Below are 18,806 nucleotides of genomic sequence, written 5' to 3' on the forward strand. Positions count from 1 at the left end.
GATATGCATAGATACATAAGGGTAAACATTTTCGCAGAAGGAAAATATCGAGCGAAAGCTTCAACGGAAGTAGAAACGTGCTTGCACTTTGAACACGCTCGACAACAGATACAACACAACGCAAGCACCTGTGTCGCTCGATTATATCTATCGGTGGTAAATAGAAGCGTCGAGGAGCGGCGAGTTGCCATCGTGGTGTCGGTTGTGGCCGTGGCGACATGGGATCCATGGGAGGGGACAATTCGTATACATATTTTAATATAAAAAGTATCCGTCGGCTGCCATAACCCTCGAGTTGTTCCCACGACAGGCTCAATTAAGTCGCCTTTTCTACTAAATATGATTGGACTTGTGGTCGTGTTCCATCACTCCTCCTCGACGTGGCGCTCTAACGTACTGTAGGTGGAACCCAACACTCCACCAGGACGCATTCCATCTAACACCAGATCGGCATGAGTGGACGACGCTCGCGAAGTCGCTCTCCTCGACGAGGAGGGTATTCTCCATCACGCTCCCCACCCCGTCGTCAAGATGATCGTGGAGGTGGCGGTGGTTATGGACGTGACGACCGTGGAGGCGGCAGAGGTTATGGACGCGACGACCGAGGTGGCGGGTATGGCGGAAGCGGCAGTGGATATGGTGACCGAGGTGGTGGCGGTGGCTACGGTGGTCGCGGTGGAGGTCGTGACGGTGGTCGTGGAGGCGGCGGTGCTCCCTTTGGCGGTGGTCGCGGTGGTGGCCGAGGCGGGGGAGGAAATGTCTCATACGGACCAGTGCCGACCCCGGTGCGCTCGACGCTCTTGGTTCCAACGCAAGAATCGCAATTCCCGTGCCGTCCAGCGTTTGGAGACGTAGGACGCGCAATTGTCGTGTGGGCGAACCATTTCCAGGTGGATTTGAATCCAAACCAAGGCGACATTTTCCACTACGACGTGATGTTTTGCAACAAGGGAGACACCCCGTTGCAGGCCGTGCCGAACAAGGAACTGTGCGTCCGCGTGTTGAAGGCGCTGATAAATACGCTCAAGGACGAATTCCCGGCGATAACGGTCGTATCGGATGCGCGCCGGAGCATCTACGCTTCAGCGGAGCTGCCGTTCAACAACCGAATGATCCCGGTCCGTGAGGTGTTTGAGACAGGCAAATCGAAGGAATGGGACGTGTACGTCAAGGCAGTAGACCCAGTGGCCATTCCCATGGACCGTGTGCTCGAATTCTTTGCCGGTCGCATCAACTTCACGCCGTATGACGCGATCATGGCCCTCGACATTGCGTTGCGCGCGACGGCAAACGATCGCTTTGTGTCGGTGGGCCGCAATTTTTTCGGTCAGTCAGGCAAGATGAATCTGCCCGAAGGCGCGGATCTATGGTTTGGGTACCACCAGAGTCTTCGCCCGACGCAAACTCGTCTCACGTTGAACGTCGACATGGCTGCCACGACCTTCATCAAGAAGGCAAATCTGGTTGATTATATCGCGGAAGCGGCGTTTGGCGGCCGGGGTGTCAACTTCGAAGACCCCACAGCATTGAAAGCAGCTCATCGTGTGGTGAAAGGTGTGCGCGTCTGCGTGACCCATCGCGGCGGTTTGAAGCAAGAGTTCAAAGTGAACGGCCTCACGGCAACTCCAGCGAGCGCCACATTTTTTGCAGACCTTGAAGGCAACCAGCAGTCTGTGGCAGCGTACTTTGAGTCCAAATACTACCGCCTCAAGCACCCTGAATGGCCGTGTGTCCAGACAGGGTCGAAGAACAAGCCTCAGCATCTCCCGCTTGAAGTGTGCGTCACTACAGGCACCCAAAAGTCCATCCGCAAGGAAACGCCGAATCAAGTCGCCGCCATGATCAAGCAGACATGCACGCCACCCGACGATCGCCGCCGCAAAATTGAAACGCAGGTTGCGAACGCGCATTTTGAATCCGACTCTTGCTTGTCAGCGTTTGGGTTGACGGTGAGCTCGACCATGCTTGCTGTGGAAGCACGCCAGCTCCCCGACCCCGAGCTCGTGTACTCGAACCAGAGTTACGAACGCCCTCGCGAAGGTACATGGAACCTCCGTGGCAAGGGGTTCTACGAAGGCATGGACCTGGACAGCTTTGCTATTATCAACCTCGGCGACCAGCGCGAAGAGCGCAACATTGCAGGGTTTTTCCGAAAGCTCGTCGACCAACTTGGTGCACTCAACATGCGCGGGCCCCGCGGACCGGTGCCGGACGTCATCTCGCGCCACCGCAATCAGTCGGTCGAGGATGTGTTTGCCGATGCCGTCAGGTACGCCGAAAAGACGTACGGCATGCCTCCAAAAGTTGTCTTTTGCGTCAACGGGAACGGAGACACGACCAACTACGCGGACCTGAAGCGCGCAAGCGACATCAACTTTGGCATTCCTTCGCAGTGCATGCTCCAGCGCCACATTGGGAAGGCGAGCCCCCAGTACATTGCCAACATTATGATGAAAGTCAACATGAAGCTGGGCGGACGCAACGTGATTTGCCGAGGCGACTTGCCCAAGATATCGGAGCGGCCGACAATCATCCTCGGCTGCGACGTGACCCACCCTGTGTCGATCGATAAGTCGAAGCCGTCGATCGCGTCGGTGGTGGCCACGATGGACCGATTTGCATCGCACCATGCTGCGTGCGTGCGGAAGCAGGGCCACCGCGTCGAGCACATTGAAGATCTTGCTGGCATTACCCACGAGCTCTTGCGCCGATTTTACCAAGCGACGCACGTGAAGCCGGAGCGAATTTTGATTTACCGTGACGGGATCTCGGAAGGGCAGTTTTCCAACATTTTGAAGAAGGAAGTCGGGCTCATCCGCCAGGCGTGCAAGACACTTGAGGAAGACTACCAGCCAGCCATCACGTACGTCGTCGTGCAGAAGCGCCACCACACGCGCATCTTCCCGACGGCCGCGATGGACGCGGACCGCAGCGGCAACTGCAAAGCTGGCACGGTTGTCGACACGGGGATTTGCCACCCCACCGAACACGACTTCTACTTGATGAGTCACTCGGGCCTCCAAGGATGCAGTCGGCCAGCGCACTACCACGTCCTCCTGGACGAGATTCAATTTGGTCCGAACGAGCTCCAAATGCTCACGTACCATTTGTGCTACACGTTTGCGCGGTGCACTCGCGCCGTGTCGGTCGTTCCTGCCTGTTACTATTCGCATCTGGTCGCCGAGCGCTCGCGGTTCTTTCTCAACGACAGCAGCGACGGCGGCTCGACCGTTGACGGCAATTTCGTCGAGTCAACTGGCGTCATGCTTGAAGTGCACCGGAACCTGGCCAATGTCATGTATTACTTGTGAGCATGACTTGCATCGCTAGCTGTCTGGAGGTCCTAGCACTTGCCTAACCCTGCAATGAATGGAAAAAATACGTTGGGTGTGCAGGCGCTCCGTCAGGCGGCATCATCAGATCAGCCGAGTGCGCAACTCGCGAGGATGCGATTCCTGTCACGAATGTCGTTGTACTTCTCGTGCGGCGACTTACGCCAGAGCCCTTGTATGGCGCCTCCGACGTATCTCGCGACAAAAGAACTCGCATCTTGGACGACGGGTCTATCGCTCGCTTGGCAACCCGAAAGATAGGTGAATGGTGGTGTACACCTGGACGAATGACGTGCGGCATGCTCTGCCCCGCGGCCCAGCGGCGGCACCCCGGCAAGCATGTCCCTGGCCGCCGCCGTCGAGGTGTGCTTTCTTGTTCAGCCAAGATGACCAGCACTCGGTCAACCTGGACGGCTTTTGCCCAATCAAATTTCAAGTGCGACGAGGAAGGCATGGGCTCCTGGTGCTGGTCGCACGGCAATGTCGATGCGGCCAGCAAGCATATTCAAAGGTTCCATCAGGCTGATGGCCCGCCATGCTCTCCCACCCCATCTCGCACATAAATCTGCACTTGCCCTTGTCCTGACCGAGGACGACTCGCCGCTGGCGTATGCATGCGTCCAGGGCATTCGTCATCATCACGATAAGAGCTTCGACCGTTGGCCACCCCACATCAACTTGGTCTATCCGTTCCTGGCCAACCCAAGCACGCAAATCGACGCCATTCTCGCGCGTGTCGCTGCCGCTGTCGAAGGCGTTCCGGCTGTCGAGGCGACGTTTCCGGCTGTCCATCACTTCGTCCACTCGAAGAAATCAGCCACAATCTTCTTGGATCCAGATAATGAATCGACGCGGCCGCAGTTGCAAGCCATCCAGGCGGCTGTCCAAGCGGCGTTCCCAGAGTGTAACCACGACACGCGGCCATTTGTCCCCCACTTGACTCTTGGTCAAACCGGAGGAAGCAACCAAGCGATCGCGTCGTTGACAAGACTGATCGACTCTTCGTTTCGCGCCAAGAGCTCCGAAGGTCAAGCCGCCACAGACGCTGAGCCCACTTCGTGGACCTTGCGCTGGTCGATCGGTCGCTTGGTCGTCCTGGAGCGACAGGGAGCCGACGATCCGTTCAAGATTGTCGGGCAAGTTGCGTTACACGGCAATGCGAAGGATTAGGAAGGTTGTCCCGTGAAACAACATTTCCATCACTCGTCATTCGTTATGTTATGTTCGATTCGCCATGGCCATCGCCGTGAACTTCATGCCAACGTTTCCGACCTTCTTCTTGCGCTCTTCGGCCTCCAGTTCCCTCTGCTTGAGTTCCGTCTGACGCTTCATCCAATATGCTTGTTTGTTGGCCTGATCCTTTACCATTTGCTTGAGACTTGACGCTGATGCTGGATGTTTCTTTTGTGTCCCGTTGAGCTCTTGCGTTCGCCGAACTTCTTCGCAGATCCACTGCAATGCTGTGACCCACTCCGACCGGAGCTCCGCCGACTCGGCGTCCAGTTCCAAGAGCACATCACCTTGCATCGAGTAGATTTGGAAACCCGTTGGGCCGCTGGGCAAGACGGATTTGATGTCACCTACTTCGATCTCATTCGGTTTGGCGCCGTCTGCTTGTTTGTCCGACGTCCACAGGAGGATTTCGTCCGAGTCGGCGTGGAGTTGCAAGTGGATGGTCTCTGTCCCGGTATGCAAACCGAACGTGTATTTCTTGCGCGTAAACACGCCGCCTGCTTGGAGGAACTTGGCTCGCTCGTCATGCTCTCGAATGGCTTGGCAATGCTCAAAGCAGTTCAGATTCCCCATCCTTTCCTTGCATTATGCGAAACGCACGATCACCTTGGCATCCGAATACTTCAATTTATCCGGAAGCAAAAAATCAAGTAAAACTTGAGATTGTATGTTGAAACGTTGGCGGCGATCGAGCTCACTGTCAAGCAGGACGCTGTAAAGGGCCGTTCCCTGCGTGTGACGTCGCCGGCATGGATCTCGTTGGCACCAAGCTGCTCCAAGAGCAATCGTTTGCGCAATTCGTGCTCGCACCGTGCAATGGCAAAGTTTGCGCTGTGTATTTACACTCGACGACATCGAGTTAATTGCGAAGATATCTGCTATCTACAGCGATTTGCTTCGCCTGCTCCTTCGGACGTTTAGTCGCCGCAAACGTCCGCAGTACCACAACAAGCAAGTTGTCGTCACGAGCTATGAGGAAGTGGATCATATGGTGCACGCTACGTCCTGCCTTGGGTCACTAGCGTCGATACTGGTGCTCAGTCCCATCCGACCGAGCAATCGCATCGCGAACCAAGCATTTCAACTCGTGGGGATCGCGACGTGGCACTAGACATGTATGAAAATGCGACGACGAACCGATTGGAGTGGATTGCGCGACTTGCCAAAACTTTGCTTCCAATGTCAACGGTGATGCCCAAGGCTCATCTTGACGTGCTTGATGCCTTGACCAGGAAACAATGAAATGCAAAGCATGGTCACGTAAAACCTAGCGGCTTGGCAAATGCAAGTTAGTCAACGTAGTGGAGCAGCGTGCTGTATGCCAAGTGACGTGTCAAATTCAAATATCTCGTACAATATGGCAAGGCTTTTAGACAACAAGCGCCGGCACCGCTTATTTGTCAGCAAAGCAATACATCACGTCGCGATGAATGGTCACCTTGGCCGCACCGTTGGCGATGGAAGCGCCGCCACCACAATAGTCCCAAGTCGACCTTTACCATGTTTGCTACAAGAGTTCGACGGCAATGCGACCGTCGGTATGCGGTCGGTGGCGCAACCACCACAAGCCGGTTGAATAGTGTCGGAACAACTGTTGCGACGGAATCGAGTTGAATTTGGCCAAGGTCAGGAAAAGTGCTCTCCACAGTTGGTCGGAAGTCAGCGTCCAGCCAATCAACAGCTTCTTGACTGAATGTTAGCGACTCGCATTTGAGGTACCTCACAGGCAAGAGTACCACCGGTCCATGTCATAAGGACCAAAGTTTCCGCGCTCTTCACAACAGTCAATGAGTACACGCAATATTCGTGAGCGCATAGAGCCAAGAGAAAGGCGTAGACATGATTACTCTGCAGTGAGAAGTGCTGGCCTCCAGCCGACCCAGGAACATAGATTCAAGAAGTCGGCGACAGAGTGTCCGTCGACAGCGCACTACTTGTTAGCGTACTTGGCATATGCGTCAATGTAGAATTGGGCATCGCGAATGGTGTCCTGGAAGGCCGACCGGGTCCTGGCAGCGGCGAGCACCGCTTGGAGCAATGGGAACCCAGAGAGGAGGTCGATATTGCGGTAGTGCTTCAGCAGGATCTCAAATCGGAATAAGAACGGCACGATGAGAATTTCGGCCCCGCCTAGTTTGCTTCCGAGCAAAAATGGGCCGCTCGAACGGTAGGCAGCAGCGTGCACGCGATAGATTGTCTCGACGTCGGTTAGGGTCTCCTTCAACGCCTCCACGTTCTCGTCCTACGGCATATTGAGACTACCGCCAAAAAGCCACAAACGATGGCTCCACTTACACTAGCATTGCCTAAAACCTGGTAAAACGGCCCGACTTCAAACTTGGCTGCTGCCAATTGACTCAACGCCGCTTCTTCAGGATCGTGATGGCGGAAGATCTCGCCGTTACCGAATTTGGTGTCCAAGTACTGGGCGATGATGGCAGATTCGTAGATTGGGGTACCGTTCGAGAGGAGATATGGCACGGTTCCGAACCGGTTGAATCTTTCGATGTACGCTGCAGGCATGTCGGCCAACGACACTTCGACCACATGGAACGGCGCGTTTGCTTCCACGGCGGTCCATAGAGCACGGTGGCCAAAGGGGCAGATAATGTTGTTGAACAAGTGGACTTTCCCGTCCTTTTGCTTGAATCCGTCCAGCTCAGCTTCACTTAGCGACTCAAATGGCGTCGACTCAAAGGGCATGGCGTTCACAGAATGAAAATGGGGATCTTGCCAAGTGGGCGGCGGAATCTACGTCGTCCGTCATAAATGAAGCGCTCAATCATTTATAGTTTGGTAATAGATGATTTTCGATTCAGTCTATTCTGCTGGACATCTGAAGAGGGTGAGATTCTTCTGCCGCCTGAATCCACTGAGGAATCACACAGGACGCTTACCTTGGAATATGGATGTCATGGGGAGGTCAAAGAGAGAGGGCTGCCAAAAAAGAGGCACAAGACCACGGTAGAGTGGCCATGGGATTAAGGGGTGGTTTACTTGTTCACGAACTTCGCATACATGTCGATGTACACTTGTGGCTCGCGGATTGTTTGTTGAAACGCAGAGCGTGTCTTGACAGCGGCCAAGGCGGCAGCAAGCAGTGGGAAATCGGTCAGGAGATCGAAGTTGTGGTAGTGCTTGAGCACAATCTCGAAGCGGAACAGCACAGTCGCCGTGAGGATCTCGGCATTGCTGAGAGTGTTGCCAAGCAAGTACGGTCCTTGAGAGCGATATTCGGCCCCGTTGATACGATACACGGCCTCTACTTCCGCAAGCGACTCCTTGAGTTCAGCCACGTTTTCGTCCTACGACCTTATGTTTGAATATTTGAAACAAGAACGATATCGTACAGTAAACTTGCGAAGAAGTTGATACAACGGCCCTGCCTCAAACTTCGCAGCGGCCAATTGTGCCAACGCAGCTTCTTCCGGATTGTTGCGGCGGAAGATTTCACCGTTGCCGAATTTGGTGTCCAAGTACTGGGCAATGATCGCGGACTCGTAGATTGGGTTTCCATTCGAGAGCAAGTACGGCACCGTGCCGTACCGATTGAATTTGTCCGAATACGCCGGTGGGGGATTCGCCAACGACACTTCGATCACGTGAAATGGCGCGTTCACTTCCACCGCAGTCCACAGCGCACGATGACCGTAGGGGCATGCAATGTTGCTGAAGAGATGAAGTTTCCCGTCCTTCTGCTTGAAGGCGTCGAGCTCACTTGCGCTCAGGCTCTCGAAGGCTGCAGTGTCGTACGGCATTTTTGTGCGATCTTGAATTTTGAAAAATGAACTATTGCACCTACTACTGCAACTTACTAAAGAGCTCGAGGAGGTGCTTCTTGTTGTTGCCTGCGTGACTCCATAGAGTGCATGTATCAAATTTTTAAAATTTCATGTCAACAAGGAATTAGTAATACTAGAATGTAATGGAATTGGAAAAGGATGTTTACTAACTTGCCGAGTGGCGAGGTGGGTTTACTACCTCGCTGCCCAATCGTCGTCATGCCCCGACCCTTTCGACAAGACGGCATACTGATTCATGGCGCAGGTGAAGCCCGCTCGCGGCTGCTGCAATGCTCATGTCATGTGGGAACGTGTCTGGCACACATCCACGAGGGTAACCTCAACGAGAACGAGATAGCCACAGGCCATGCCGAGCCGTACTCGTTCGGGTCAGCTCCATGGGATTGAATGTTTGGTCAGATAACAGTAACAGTGTTGAGTTAACTAAAACGCTATGTGGTGTCGGGGACGTTGACACTGTCGTAGCCTTTGTCAAAATTGAGCACAAGCTTGTGCCGCCAGTTGAATCCGTCTGCCTGGATGCGCTTCAAAATTGTTTGCGCGCATTCGAGTTGCGTCTTCTTCTGGCAAAAAGTTCCCCCGTTCGCTCGGAAGATCGTGATGTACACGGAATAATTCTTGGTCTCTTTCCGCCTGAACGCCACGTGTTGAAGGATCTCCTGCAGCTCGTCCGTCCCGTCGGCCGTCACGCGCTGTGTTGTCGAGGTTGCTTCCGCCTAAACAGATCACATGAACTCACGACCTGGGTATGTGAGAAACAATACCTTAGCCTGACTTTGCACTTCGCGTAAGGTGGCCGCGACGTGCTCCTTCGTGGCTTGCTTCGAGGGCGGGTGCTTCGTCACGATGTGCAAGAGTAACTGCACCAGACTCTGTTCGCGGCTGTCCACGTGCAGGTATGGCGCACTCTGCTTCGTCCAGTCCAGGAGGAGACTGATCTTATCGTCGTACAAGCTGCGGACCCCGCGAAAGTCTTCATGCTTCATCGCTTTCCGCTTGTCGAGTGTCCTCAGCAAGATGAATGCAAACTGAACCTTGTCTTTGACCTGCAGAAGCATATCAGATCCATTAAGTTGTGAGTCGTACAGCGAATTCTGTTCGCGCTGCTTCTTTGAACGCTGCCTCCATGAGAAGTTTGGACGGGAAGTACCCTCCTTTGTGACACATTTTGTGAATGATATCCACGGCGGCATCCGATGGCGCCGCCCCTGGACTTGTTCGAGAGTACGTTGCCCAGTTGGTGGCCGGTTCGATGCACACGGACGTTGCACGCTGACGTGTATGGTGAGTGGAGGGTGGATGGTGCGTCGTGTCGACCGTACCTCGTGTGTGATGGGGTGGACGCCAGCGACGCCAATGCAGCATTCAACCTGCTCATGGAAAGTCTTGAGTTGCTCTTCAAGGACGCTCAGGTGCAACTCCGTCAACCTCTGGAACAATTCTGCTTCTGCCACCTCCATTGTGTTGGATGGCGCGGCACTTCCGAACCGCGCGTAAGTCGATGGGGTCCCTGATATCCGGATCGGGGTATTATCCGGATATTCCGTTTGGAAATGCCATGTCCTACCTGCATTAGGGTTGGCCATTTCACGACCCGACGTCCGCGTCGGATATACTCGCTAAAAGGCTCGGTATGCTTTTCCGCATCTTCCGCACATAATTGCTTAATGCCAATCTTGTCACGCTTGAACGACTTTGGATTGCCTATTACCGAGCCTGAACGGCAATGGATCATCCACTCCTGATGTGGACATCGAATGGCTGTCATGCTCTCCTTTGGGGTGTATTTGCCCTAAAGGAGGGCAATCCACAGTTGAAGGACGAGTGTACTTTTGCAATGTGCTTGCCCCATTCGCGTGAAATAGACTTGCACTTGAATGTCATGGATTCCTGTCACTTCGACGGATGCTGATGCACTAGGTTCTCTCACGCGAGCGTACGTGTTGAAGCGCCAGCGCGCCGAGCAAACTCTTTCGATGCGCGTGCCATCAGAGTGACGAGGTCCAAGTCTGGAAGGTGTTTCACGTAATTGAAAACACGAAACCGCCGGGTGGCAAAATGTACGGATACACTTGGATATCCGGACAACTCGAGCGCTCGACACACAGTCCGTTACTGCATTTCCGGGCGCCGCAGCAGAACGACCAAGATGGGGGGCAAGAACGACGTCAAGTTCCTGTCAATTATGCGCGTCGCGGACAAGCTGACTGTGACCACATACACACATGCAAAGGTGAAAGCTGAAGAGCGGACCAAGTACACCGACATTTCCAAAAAAGTCGTGGCATCGCCATCATGGGACGCTGACGTCGGACACAACAGTCGTCATGCTCTCGACTTCGACGCGCTCAAGCTGCACTTCATGCTGGACGCCGGTGACTTTGTCTATTTCGCTGTGACGATCCGTGATTATCCCATCCGTGTCGCCCACCTCATGCTGAACGATCTGCAAGCAGAATTCAGTGCATCATACTTAGCGTCGGCATTGGCGTTAAAGAAGGAACACACACTTGGCAGCGACTGCGTCAAGGTAAATACGATCACGTGTGATCGGTATGCCCTGACCAAGAATCTTTTGTACGGGATAGATGTTGGGCAGTATCGCGTCCAAGTACGAAGACGTAACTCAGGTGGACAAAGTCGCCAAGGTGAAAGCTCAGGTGGAAGCTGTCAAGGACACAATGAAGGACTCAATCAATATCGCGCTCAACAGCACGGAGAAGCTTGACACGTTGTCACAGAAGGCGGCTGACCTTGCCGACTCGGCTTCGGTGTTCAAGAAAGGCGCGACCGACATGCGGCGTCAAATGTGGTGGAAAAATGCCAAGGTGTCGCTTGCGATTGCGCTGAGCATGATCCTCGCCATCCTAGTGTTATTGTACGCCCTCGGCATCTTCGACCACATTGGTCAAGCGGCCAAGTCGACGACATCCGGTCGCTTTCGACACTAGCGCGCTAACGTCACCGAAGCCGCTTGTAATCTAAATAATGATTTTGCGACCCTTTTAAGTCACACTGACAAAACAAAACATGTCACAAGGGGGGCGCGTGGCTACCTTCATCTTGCTAGGAGCATTGTGGGCGCTCTCAGCCGACGAAGGATTTCTGGCTGATCGAGGAGATGAGACTAAGCGACGATGTCGAAGCGCTAGTCCATTGTAACGTTGGGTAAGACCGCCACTGCGAAAACGACGCATGCCGACGTATATTGGATCGGCTCAGTCGTTTCAACTGCCCAACGGTGCGACGGTGAGGATTCGCAATATAAATAGAAGTGCAGCGCAGCATGGCCCACGTCGACCAGATTCCAGGCGGCACATATTGAATCGCAACATGGCACTCTCTCACGACAATGTCAAGTTTTTGGCAGTGGCGCGGGCCAGCGACAAGGTCATCGTGTGCAGCTACGCCCACACGAAGAAGGATAAAGAGGATGCACCCAAGTACATCGACATGCTGAGCAAAGTGCTGCGAGCGCCAACGTGGAAGCAGCAAGTGACGCCCAACAGCCGCCACACGCTCGACTGCGACCCCAACAAGTTTCATTTTACTATGGACAACGACGAGATTGTGTACTGCGCCATCACGGCTGCCGACTACCCGATTCGCCTGGCGTTCAAGCTGATCACAGCAGTGCAAGAAGAGATCGGGGGGAAACAGGCTGCTAAGCTCGCCCAGGCCAAAGAGAATGGCTTGGATTGCGGCAAGTCTTTGGGCGTCATCGCGACCATGTACGACGATCGCACGAAGGTGGACAAAGTGTCGGAAGTGATGGCGCAGGTTGACGCGGTGAAGAGCACGATGCAAGACAATATTCAAGTGGTGCTGTCCAACACAGAGAAGATGGAGCTGGTCGAGCAGAAGAGCAATGACCTGAACGAACAGGCCAAGGTGTTCCGCAATGCGGGCAAGAGCCTCGCCCGCACCATGTGGTGGAAAAACGTCAAGATGATGATTGCGATTGGTCTGCTCGTCGTACTGGTCATCATTGTGCTCCTTGCCATGGCAGGAGTGTTCAAGTCATCCACTCATGAGACTACACCTGCGCCAACGCCAACACCACAGGCCGCATTGACATTGCCAACGACGACAAAAGCTGCACGCATTCTCCGCGATACTCAGACTATGGACGGCGCCTCGCACGGTGCGTAGGACATCATGCCGAGGCAGCGGATGAATACCAAAGATAGTCTTGGAAAAGCTTGGTGTTGAGGTCCTGCTGCCTTCATGTGGTAGAGCTCGTGGCGGTTGGCGGGACCAGCGTTTCATTGGCTGATATGGGATCAAATCAGCCAATACATGATAGGCAGACGACAAATTAGTTAATTTTTAGCCAATCCGACGTTTCACCGTATGGAGGGAAACTTGCGCACAAATGCGGCGGTGCAAGTTTCGATTGCCATGGAAGGGCTGAACGCGACGCTGCACGACCCTCGCTTCAAGCGTGGCATTACGCTGCTCAAGGAAAAGAGATATGAGGAAGCTGTTGCTCACTTTGAGGACCTTCTTCGCACCATGTACGCTGTTCTTGTGGAGCATGACGACGTCTGAATATGAACAGGATCGAGTCGGAGAACAAAGGGGACACGTTGCAAGTGGCGCCAGTTTACTACGAATACGGCAATGCGTTGTTGTCGTACTCTGAAGCGACGGCAAGCGTGTTTGGCAAGGACACTGTCAAGACTGATGACGGCGAAGAAGAGGAGAACGATCTGGAGGTGGCATGGGAAATGCTGGAAGTTGCACGCGTATTGCTTACCAAACATGAAGGCGAAGACTCTCGAATTGACACGGAACTCGCCCGCGTGTATGTGCGTCTTGGGGACTTGGGCATGGAGTCGGATTTGTTTTCGCAGGCCCGCAGCGATTACGAGCGCGCGATCGCATTGCATCACAAGCACTTGGTGCCGCTCAAAGATGACACGACGCCGTTGGCAGACATCTACTGCTGTTTGGCGATCACGTGCATCTACGAGTACACGAAGCAGCCGGGAGTTGACGACGACGACAATGCCGATGGCGAGCAAGTCGAAGCCACCGACGAGGCAGCGGCGCCCGCCAAAATGACACAAGCCGAGCTCGAGTTAGCTGGCGTCAAATACTATGTTCAAGCTGGACATGTCATGGTGGACAACATCTACAGGCAGAGCGAAAAGTGTTCAAGTGTCGTGCAAGAGTTTGTCAAGAAGCACATCCCGCAGCCAATCTCCAAGACCCCGACGTCTTCCAAGGGCAAGGCCAAAGCCAAAGTCGACCGAATCGAAGACCTCGTGCTCAAGTACAACAACGGCGAGTACGACCAGATGCGAAAGCAGTTCCTTGCTTCGGTGACCGCGGGACGTCCTGATCCAAACCCCACGTCAGATGACGACACGCGCCAGCTCGACCAGGACGAGAAGGATGTGCTCAACTACTTGGAAATCTACACCGAAGTCAAAGAAAAGGTCGGTGTCTCGATCCGTGGCCAACGCGTGGTTGCCTCATGCACTTCTTTAGGTGGATGGACTGCGGGAGAGCTACACAACTGGCCGTGCTGAAGTTGCGGCTGCGATCGCCACCACATCGGGTGACGCGCCCACGGGTGCCGTCACTACCATTGGGTTTGGTACAGACAACTCAACAAGCACTGCCAGTGTGACCTCGATCGGTTTTGGCGCACCAGCAACAGCATCCACGGAGCCTTCCATAGGAGCACCTGCATCTGCCCCAACAGTGAATGTCCTGCCGGTCACGAAGAAGCGGAAAATCACTCCCACCACAACCGAGACAAATTCCGGCTGAGTAGAAATTACCCATGTACTCAACGTGCACTGCACACACCATGTAAACATGGCGCCACTATAGCTCATCTTTCGAGTATGTGCGTTCTTGGACAGGTGGCGATGGTTGCGAGTTGATATCGTCGCCACTCCAGTCGGCAAACACTGCCTCGCGCGCTCGACGACGTTTCTCGACCATGTCGATCCAATACATTTCGATGGCGTCTTCGTCCATGACAGGAAAATCATCGATGGCAAAACTCCACACGTCGTCAGCCTTGCTCTGCATGACAACAACCGAGAAAGATTCAACGGGTTGGCGGCTTTTGTAGTGTGGTGACGCGAGGTCTAGATGCATGTACGTCATAAAGTGAAACTCGCCCACCTATCGCCGCCGTCACTATCGTTCTTCGTCATGGGTGACCGCAGTCGGAACACACCTGAGTCGACGCGTTCTTGATCTGGACCAAGTCCAACGATGTATAAATCCCCGTGTCCGACAACTTCTTCAGTTCGTCGACAGCAAACTACCTTGGCCTGTTGAGAGGTCATGAAACATGTGAACGGACTTACGTTAGCTGCTTGCACTATTGCCGATTCATGCACTTGCCTTGACGTCCTTTCATACCGCGGGGATTCTTCAGCAAGGCAGAGGGCCATAATCCCTGCAGCCGCAGCAACAGCGTCGACGGCGGTAGGTAGGCGCATGGCTCAATGTTGGATCTTTCGCGATGCAAGATAAATTACACTAAGACAAAGGTTTCAACAGATTTAGTGTGAGACCATGATACTGTAAAGTAACTTGTGTCAGTGTACCGTACACCAACCTTTGGGTACAAATTTTTCAGGACCACTACAATTTCGAACACGGCTCCAGCGATGTATGAAGTACCAGTCGTCGGACAATCCTGTCGCCCTTGCAGGCAATAGAGCAATATAAGGAAACACAGCTCCCAACACGACGAAGATCGCCTTGCGTCGATGCTTGCACTTGGCCACAGGTTCACGAAAGAACTCACGCTTTCGTCCATCGACAACAAGGCGGCAACCTCTGGCGACACGAGTTGAAGGGGAAGGTGGTCGCAGGTTCAAGATGGGCGACATGAACTATTAATATCGACCTTCCACAACTGGTCCATTCAAACTCGTACGACCAACAATCGCCGAGGAATGTGCACAAATGATATGTTGATTGCCAGCATATGATTCATTACTTTGTCGTGCATGGATGTCGTCTTCCGAGCGGGAGCTTCCCTGGAGGCGAAGGTATGATATATTTTTATAATAATGTATAGAAATGTCAAGTGATAAAATAAAACACGAGGTCCAAGGACACCATGGCGTTTCACGGACGTAACAACTCGGCACTCATTGTTCATTCTATCGAGCCGACAGACATGCCAATGCAAGCGGAGCAGAACCGCAAGGGATTCCTTTGGGGACTCATCATGCTCGTGTCTGGGACCATGTGCACCATCATCACCAAAGTCCAGTACGGCATGCGCGCCGAGGGCACGGAAACGTGCGTCGTGAACGGAACCGAGTCGAACATGTGCCTCTTCGACAAACCGTGGTTTGGAGTCCTCCAAATGAAACTCGCGATGGCGTTCTGCATTGTCGTCTTGATGATCCGCCAAAAGGTGCAGAAGCGATCGTACTTGGAAACACCCGTGATGAACATGCAAAAACACGGCAAAAAGTTCATGTCTACACCCAAAGCGAGTCGCGGAAGCGCCTCCAACGAGCGCACGCCCATTGTCGCTTCTTCATCTGCGCCAAAGTCCACCAGCTGGGAAACGATTCTTTGGATCTTGTTTCCATCCTTCCTCGACTTGCTCACCACAGTTCTCGCGAACGTTGGTCTGCTGTGGGTGTCGTCGTCGATCTACCAAATGTCCCGCGGGTCCGTCGTGCTCTTCAACGCCATCTTCTCGGTGCGATTCATGGGAAAAAAGCTCTTTGCGTACCACTACGTGAGCATCTTTGTCGTCATGACTGCCGTCGCGATCGTCGCCTACGCGGGAATCATGCAATCCAACTCGGCCACCAAGTTGTCTGTGGAAGACCAGGAAAAGCAAGCCAACCAAGTGTTGGGGCTGTCCCTCATTTTCGCTTCGCAATTGATCACTGCCATCCAAATCGTTGTCGAAGAGTGGTTCCTTACGGCGCGCCAAGTGAGTCCGCTGACGTTGGTCGGTTGGGAAGGCATCTGGGGCCTCGTGTTCTTCGTCGTGCTCACGCCGCTGCTCATGGCGACGCCCCCCGGCACCACGGCACTGTCCAAGATTTGGCACGAAGACTTTGTCGACACCTTTGTCAAGATGAGCAACTCGTTCGCTGTGTCCATGCTTGTGCTGCTCTACATCATCTTGATCGGGCTTTTTAATGTAAGTGGTGCGGGTAGTCTGTGATGTGTAATGCTGGCTATCTAGCTTGCGGCCAACTTTGTCACCAAGTACTTGAGCTCCGTCGTGCGCAGCATTTTGGACGTACGTTCTCAATGCATTCCTTTTCCGCCATGCCATGCCGCTTTGACCATTCACATCGTAGACCCTTCGTACGTTGGGGGTGTGGGTGCTGTCGCTCTTTATCTTTTACGTCGTGCGGTGGACGGGGGCGAACTCTCCCGGCGAGCCGTGGACTGTCTGGAGCTGGTGCGCAACCCATCGCTTCTACTGGTGCCATGCTGACGTCACTTGTAGGTTGGAGCTGGCTGGTTTTGCGCTGATGGTGGCAGGCACGTTGGCGGTATGGCTCGCTGCACTCTCGCGTGACGTGCTCATGTGTTGTGTGTGTCTGAGTAGTACAAGAAGATCCTACATCTTCCCCTCAAGAGCTTGTACGAAGCGGAAGAGAAGGCGGCGTCGGCCGCTTTCGTCAAATCTCCGTTCATGTCCAACATGCATTAAGCATCGGACAGATGGCGATCGGTGCAGGTGTGCCACTGGCACTAGTTTTAGATTCATCCGAGCTGTGCGCTTGAGCGCCAATGACGACGATAATGCGAAAATTCACCAAACAGATCAATACCGTCGAATACATGTTGCAATATTGCTGACAACCCAGGGTAAGAGCTTGGCACGGGCCTTAGCGGCGATCGCCAAGGAACACCACTTGCGGCACCGAGATTGGTAGTCCGCGGTCGTCCTGGTACAGTCCAAGGCACGGAAAGTGAATCGACTTCTTGTACTAAGCCCAGTCCAGTGAGGAGCTGGCGACGGGAGGAGGGAGATGCGCACCGTCAAAGTCGCCAGCACGAGCAGCGCAAACCCAAACAACTGGACCCTAGGACCCAGTCAGCCGATGTGTTTCGAATCGAGTGGTAGCCGGCCGTCGTACCAGCTCCAGTCGGACCAAGCCTCGCCAGGAGAGTTTGGGTCGTTCCAGCTGAGGATGTAGTACACCACCAGGGCAACCATCCACACTCCGACAGTTCGACCGATCTAGCCATGCCATGACCATCGAACGCAATGGGTGGCTGCAACAACGGTTGAAATGAATTACTAGTACCTCAAGCATGCTGCGAACGATGGATGAGAGGTATTTGGTGACATAGAGCGCCGCAATCTACGCCAAAAAGCACACATGTAGATTATGGCGAACGGAACGACAAGTCTTACGTTGTACGTGCCGATGCTGAGCATGTACGCCAGCACAAGGCACAAGAGCGACGGCGAGCTCTTGAGCTTGACCCACGTGTCGGAAAAATCTTCATGCCACAATTGGGCGGTAATCGCATCACTGGCAGGTGTCATTCCCAGCACTGGCACGAGACCAATAAAGAGGACGAGGCCCCACGCGCCTTCCATTCCAACCAACAACAGTGGACTCACGTGGCGCTCCACCATGAAGTGCTCCTCAACAGCAAATTGTGCGGCAAGCGCGACTTGTCCGAGCAGGATGAACGCCATTCCCACCGCTTGATGGACGTCTGAAGTGGTCACGGGGATCGTTGGCAACTCGTACGTAGTCGTGATATTGGTGTAGATCTCCAGCGGCGACACAGCGTTGTGGTCGCCACCGAGAATACCCGCAACAGAAAAGATAATCACAGCGAACGCGACCAGCAGGATACTCAGGATCTGGTAGCAGTACAGATCTCGCCCCATGAACCGCATCGCGATGAACGCACTGAAAAGCAACACCGCACCATTGCTCATTTGGTACACCGACGCCGGCACCCACAAAAGTCCTGTAAACGCGAGGGTCGTGTTGATCAGGTCCAAAAGCGCGGGGAAGACGAGAAATAGCATCGTTCTCCACGACGGGCCGTCGTATGCTTCTTGAAGCAACGTTCGACGCTCCTCGTACGACCGGGGCTGTGGCATGTACTTAGCCCCGAAGTGCTTGCGCTTAAACACGGGAGACTCCAAGTACGGTTTCCCCGTGACTTTTTGACGGATCAACAGGTAGATCAAGCACATCGTCATGGCGATTTTCATTTGGAGCACGCCAAACCACGGTTTGTGGAACGGACAGTGCGTCGTTGAATCGTTCGTCGCGCCGTCACGGCAGATCACAGTGCCCTCGACAGTCATACTGAATTGCACCTTCATCAGGATCGTCCCCATCGCTCCACACAACAGCGTCGCCGCTCCGAGAAGCGCATACGTCCACGTGACACCCATCATTGCCGTCGGCGGACGCAAAGATCGGATTTGCCCAAATTCCCCAAGATT

The 18,806-nt window shown here is 53.9% G+C and overlaps 13 protein-coding genes across 13 annotated transcripts; 7 read left to right on the top strand and 6 right to left on the bottom strand.

Moving 5' to 3' along the window:
* Nucleotides 1-402: 402 nt before the first annotated feature.
* H310_01363 (hypothetical protein) lies at nucleotides 403-3,394 on the top strand. Its single transcript, XM_008864451.1, has one exon. The coding sequence runs from the start codon at nucleotides 453-455 to the stop codon at nucleotides 3,309-3,311; it is 2,859 nt and encodes a 952-aa protein (XP_008862673.1). The 5' UTR covers nucleotides 403-452; the 3' UTR covers nucleotides 3,312-3,394.
* A 383-nt stretch (nucleotides 3,395-3,777) lies between these two features.
* H310_01364 (hypothetical protein) lies at nucleotides 3,778-5,156 on the top strand. The gene has a single exon (XM_008864452.1). It carries the CDS (start codon nucleotides 3,813-3,815, stop codon nucleotides 4,500-4,502), a length of 690 nt encoding a protein of 229 aa, XP_008862674.1. The 5' UTR covers nucleotides 3,778-3,812; the 3' UTR covers nucleotides 4,503-5,156.
* On the bottom strand, nucleotides 3,953-5,159 carry H310_01365 (hypothetical protein). Its single transcript, XM_008864453.1, has one exon. The coding sequence runs from the start codon at nucleotides 5,136-5,138 to the stop codon at nucleotides 4,551-4,553; it is 588 nt and encodes a 195-aa protein (XP_008862675.1). The 5' UTR covers nucleotides 5,139-5,159; the 3' UTR covers nucleotides 3,953-4,550.
* Nucleotides 5,160-5,314: 155 nt separating this feature from the next.
* On the top strand, nucleotides 5,315-5,676 carry H310_01366 (hypothetical protein; the record flags this gene model as incomplete). Its single annotated transcript, XM_008864454.1, has 2 exons — nucleotides 5,315-5,389; nucleotides 5,437-5,676. 2 exons carry the CDS (start codon nucleotides 5,315-5,317, stop codon nucleotides 5,674-5,676), a joined length of 315 nt encoding a protein of 104 aa, XP_008862676.1.
* Nucleotides 5,677-6,353: 677 nt separating this feature from the next.
* H310_01367 (hypothetical protein) lies at nucleotides 6,354-7,311 on the bottom strand. Its single transcript, XM_008864455.1, has 2 exons — nucleotides 6,861-7,311; nucleotides 6,354-6,807 (listed from the first exon to the last, which is right to left on the bottom strand). Exons 1-2 carry the CDS (start codon nucleotides 7,266-7,268, stop codon nucleotides 6,496-6,498), a joined length of 720 nt encoding a protein of 239 aa, XP_008862677.1. The 5' UTR covers nucleotides 7,269-7,311; the 3' UTR covers nucleotides 6,354-6,495.
* Nucleotides 7,312-7,513: 202 nt separating this feature from the next.
* H310_01368 (hypothetical protein) lies at nucleotides 7,514-8,338 on the bottom strand. The gene is made up of 2 exons (XM_008864456.1): nucleotides 7,916-8,338; nucleotides 7,514-7,870 (listed from the first exon to the last, which is right to left on the bottom strand). Exons 1-2 carry the CDS (start codon nucleotides 8,321-8,323, stop codon nucleotides 7,559-7,561), a joined length of 720 nt encoding a protein of 239 aa, XP_008862678.1. The 5' UTR covers nucleotides 8,324-8,338; the 3' UTR covers nucleotides 7,514-7,558.
* Nucleotides 8,339-8,712: 374 nt separating this feature from the next.
* On the bottom strand, nucleotides 8,713-9,869 carry H310_01369 (hypothetical protein). The gene is made up of 3 exons (XM_008864457.1): nucleotides 9,691-9,869; nucleotides 9,133-9,640; nucleotides 8,713-9,084 (listed from the first exon to the last, which is right to left on the bottom strand). Exons 1-3 carry the CDS (start codon nucleotides 9,744-9,746, stop codon nucleotides 8,800-8,802), a joined length of 849 nt encoding a protein of 282 aa, XP_008862679.1. The 5' UTR covers nucleotides 9,747-9,869; the 3' UTR covers nucleotides 8,713-8,799.
* Nucleotides 9,870-10,482: 613 nt separating this feature from the next.
* On the top strand, nucleotides 10,483-11,521 carry H310_01370 (hypothetical protein). Its single transcript, XM_008864458.1, has 2 exons — nucleotides 10,483-10,898; nucleotides 10,957-11,521. The coding sequence occupies exons 1-2, from the start codon at nucleotides 10,518-10,520 to the stop codon at nucleotides 11,317-11,319; spliced, it is 744 nt and encodes a 247-aa protein (XP_008862680.1). The 5' UTR covers nucleotides 10,483-10,517; the 3' UTR covers nucleotides 11,320-11,521.
* Nucleotides 11,522-11,701: 180 nt separating this feature from the next.
* H310_01371 (hypothetical protein) lies at nucleotides 11,702-12,565 on the top strand (the record flags this gene model as incomplete). The annotated part of the gene is made up of 1 exon (XM_008864459.1): nucleotides 11,702-12,565. One exon carries the CDS (start codon nucleotides 11,702-11,704, stop codon nucleotides 12,518-12,520), a length of 819 nt encoding a protein of 272 aa, XP_008862681.1. The 3' UTR covers nucleotides 12,521-12,565.
* Nucleotides 12,566-12,753: 188 nt separating this feature from the next.
* On the top strand, nucleotides 12,754-14,216 carry H310_01372 (hypothetical protein). The gene is made up of 3 exons (XM_008864460.1): nucleotides 12,754-12,885; nucleotides 12,930-13,812; nucleotides 13,865-14,216. The coding sequence occupies exons 1-3, from the start codon at nucleotides 12,770-12,772 to the stop codon at nucleotides 14,147-14,149; spliced, it is 1,284 nt and encodes a 427-aa protein (XP_008862682.1). The 5' UTR covers nucleotides 12,754-12,769; the 3' UTR covers nucleotides 14,150-14,216.
* On the bottom strand, nucleotides 14,140-14,883 carry H310_01373 (hypothetical protein). The gene is made up of 3 exons (XM_008864461.1): nucleotides 14,701-14,883; nucleotides 14,568-14,654; nucleotides 14,140-14,512 (listed from the first exon to the last, which is right to left on the bottom strand). Exons 1-3 carry the CDS (start codon nucleotides 14,833-14,835, stop codon nucleotides 14,207-14,209), a joined length of 528 nt encoding a protein of 175 aa, XP_008862683.1. The 5' UTR covers nucleotides 14,836-14,883; the 3' UTR covers nucleotides 14,140-14,206.
* A 605-nt stretch (nucleotides 14,884-15,488) lies between these two features.
* Nucleotides 15,489-17,163, top strand: H310_01374 (hypothetical protein). The gene is made up of 5 exons (XM_008864462.1): nucleotides 15,489-16,514; nucleotides 16,560-16,616; nucleotides 16,678-16,781; nucleotides 16,830-16,875; nucleotides 16,932-17,163. Exons 1-5 carry the CDS (start codon nucleotides 15,525-15,527, stop codon nucleotides 17,034-17,036), a joined length of 1,302 nt encoding a protein of 433 aa, XP_008862684.1. The 5' UTR covers nucleotides 15,489-15,524; the 3' UTR covers nucleotides 17,037-17,163.
* Nucleotides 17,130-18,775, bottom strand: H310_01375 (hypothetical protein). The gene is made up of 5 exons (XM_008864463.1): nucleotides 17,748-18,775; nucleotides 17,638-17,694; nucleotides 17,467-17,570; nucleotides 17,367-17,412; nucleotides 17,130-17,316 (listed from the first exon to the last, which is right to left on the bottom strand). Exons 1-5 carry the CDS (start codon nucleotides 18,756-18,758, stop codon nucleotides 17,215-17,217), a joined length of 1,320 nt encoding a protein of 439 aa, XP_008862685.1. The 5' UTR covers nucleotides 18,759-18,775; the 3' UTR covers nucleotides 17,130-17,214.
* Between the last annotated feature and the right edge of the window lie 31 nt (nucleotides 18,776-18,806).

This window comes from Aphanomyces invadans (assembly GCF_000520115.1).
Source record: "Aphanomyces invadans strain NJM9701 unplaced genomic scaffold supercont1.2, whole genome shotgun sequence".
Classification (NCBI taxonomy): domain Eukaryota; phylum Oomycota; class Saprolegniomycetes; order Saprolegniales; family Verrucalvaceae; genus Aphanomyces; species Aphanomyces invadans.

Coding starts and splice junctions, on each gene's coding strand:
- H310_01363 (XM_008864451.1), top strand. CDS start 453: ATGAGTGGACGACGCTCGCGAAGTCGCTCTCCTCGACGAGGAGGGTAT.
- H310_01364 (XM_008864452.1), top strand. CDS start 3,813: ATGTCGATGCGGCCAGCAAGCATATTCAAAGGTTCCATCAGGCTGATG.
- H310_01365 (XM_008864453.1), bottom strand. CDS start 5,138: ATGGGGAATCTGAACTGCTTTGAGCATTGCCAAGCCATTCGAGAGCAT.
- H310_01367 (XM_008864455.1), bottom strand. CDS start 7,268: ATGCCCTTTGAGTCGACGCCATTTGAGTCGCTAAGTGAAGCTGAGCTG. Junction 6,808..6,860: donor AGGTTTTAGGCAATGCTAGT/GTAAGTGGAGCC, acceptor AATATGCCGTAG/GACGAGAACGTGGAGGCGTT.
- H310_01368 (XM_008864456.1), bottom strand. CDS start 8,323: ATGCCGTACGACACTGCAGCCTTCGAGAGCCTGAGCGCAAGTGAGCTC. Junction 7,871..7,915: donor AACTTCTTCGCAAGTTTACT/GTACGATATCGT, acceptor ATAAGGTCGTAG/GACGAAAACGTGGCTGAACT.
- H310_01369 (XM_008864457.1), bottom strand. CDS start 9,746: ATGAGCAGGTTGAATGCTGCATTGGCGTCGCTGGCGTCCACCCCATCA. Junction 9,641..9,690: donor TCCACCCCATCACACACGAG/GTACGGTCGACA, acceptor CATACACGTCAG/CGTGCAACGTCCGTGTGCAT. Junction 9,085..9,132: donor AAGTGCAAAGTCAGGCTAAG/GTATTGTTTCTC, acceptor TGATCTGTTTAG/GCGGAAGCAACCTCGACAAC.
- H310_01370 (XM_008864458.1), top strand. CDS start 10,518: ATGGGGGGCAAGAACGACGTCAAGTTCCTGTCAATTATGCGCGTCGCG. Junction 10,899..10,956: donor TTGGCAGCGACTGCGTCAAG/GTAAATACGATC, acceptor TGTACGGGATAG/ATGTTGGGCAGTATCGCGTC.
- H310_01372 (XM_008864460.1), top strand. CDS start 12,770: ATGGAAGGGCTGAACGCGACGCTGCACGACCCTCGCTTCAAGCGTGGC. Junction 12,886..12,929: donor GAGGACCTTCTTCGCACCAT/GTACGCTGTTCT, acceptor GAATATGAACAG/GATCGAGTCGGAGAACAAAG. Junction 13,813..13,864: donor ACACCGAAGTCAAAGAAAAG/GTCGGTGTCTCG, acceptor GCACTTCTTTAG/GTGGATGGACTGCGGGAGAG.
- H310_01373 (XM_008864461.1), bottom strand. CDS start 14,835: ATGCGCCTACCTACCGCCGTCGACGCTGTTGCTGCGGCTGCAGGGATT. Junction 14,655..14,700: donor CAATAGTGCAAGCAGCTAAC/GTAAGTCCGTTC, acceptor AGGCCAAGGTAG/TTTGCTGTCGACGAACTGAA. Junction 14,513..14,567: donor TCAAGAACGCGTCGACTCAG/GTGTGTTCCGAC, acceptor CGGCGGCGATAG/GTGGGCGAGTTTCACTTTAT.
- H310_01374 (XM_008864462.1), top strand. CDS start 15,525: ATGCCAATGCAAGCGGAGCAGAACCGCAAGGGATTCCTTTGGGGACTC. Junction 16,515..16,559: donor TCTTGATCGGGCTTTTTAAT/GTAAGTGGTGCG, acceptor CTGGCTATCTAG/CTTGCGGCCAACTTTGTCAC. Junction 16,617..16,677: donor TCGTGCGCAGCATTTTGGAC/GTACGTTCTCAA, acceptor TTCACATCGTAG/ACCCTTCGTACGTTGGGGGT.
- H310_01375 (XM_008864463.1), bottom strand. CDS start 18,758: ATGATGGGTGTCACGTGGACGTATGCGCTTCTCGGAGCGGCGACGCTG. Junction 17,571..17,637: donor TCGTTCGCAGCATGCTTGAG/GTACTAGTAATT, acceptor TGGCATGGCTAG/ATCGGTCGAACTGTCGGAGT. Junction 17,413..17,466: donor GCTTGGTCCGACTGGAGCTG/GTACGACGGCCG, acceptor ACTGGGTCCTAG/GGTCCAGTTGTTTGGGTTTG.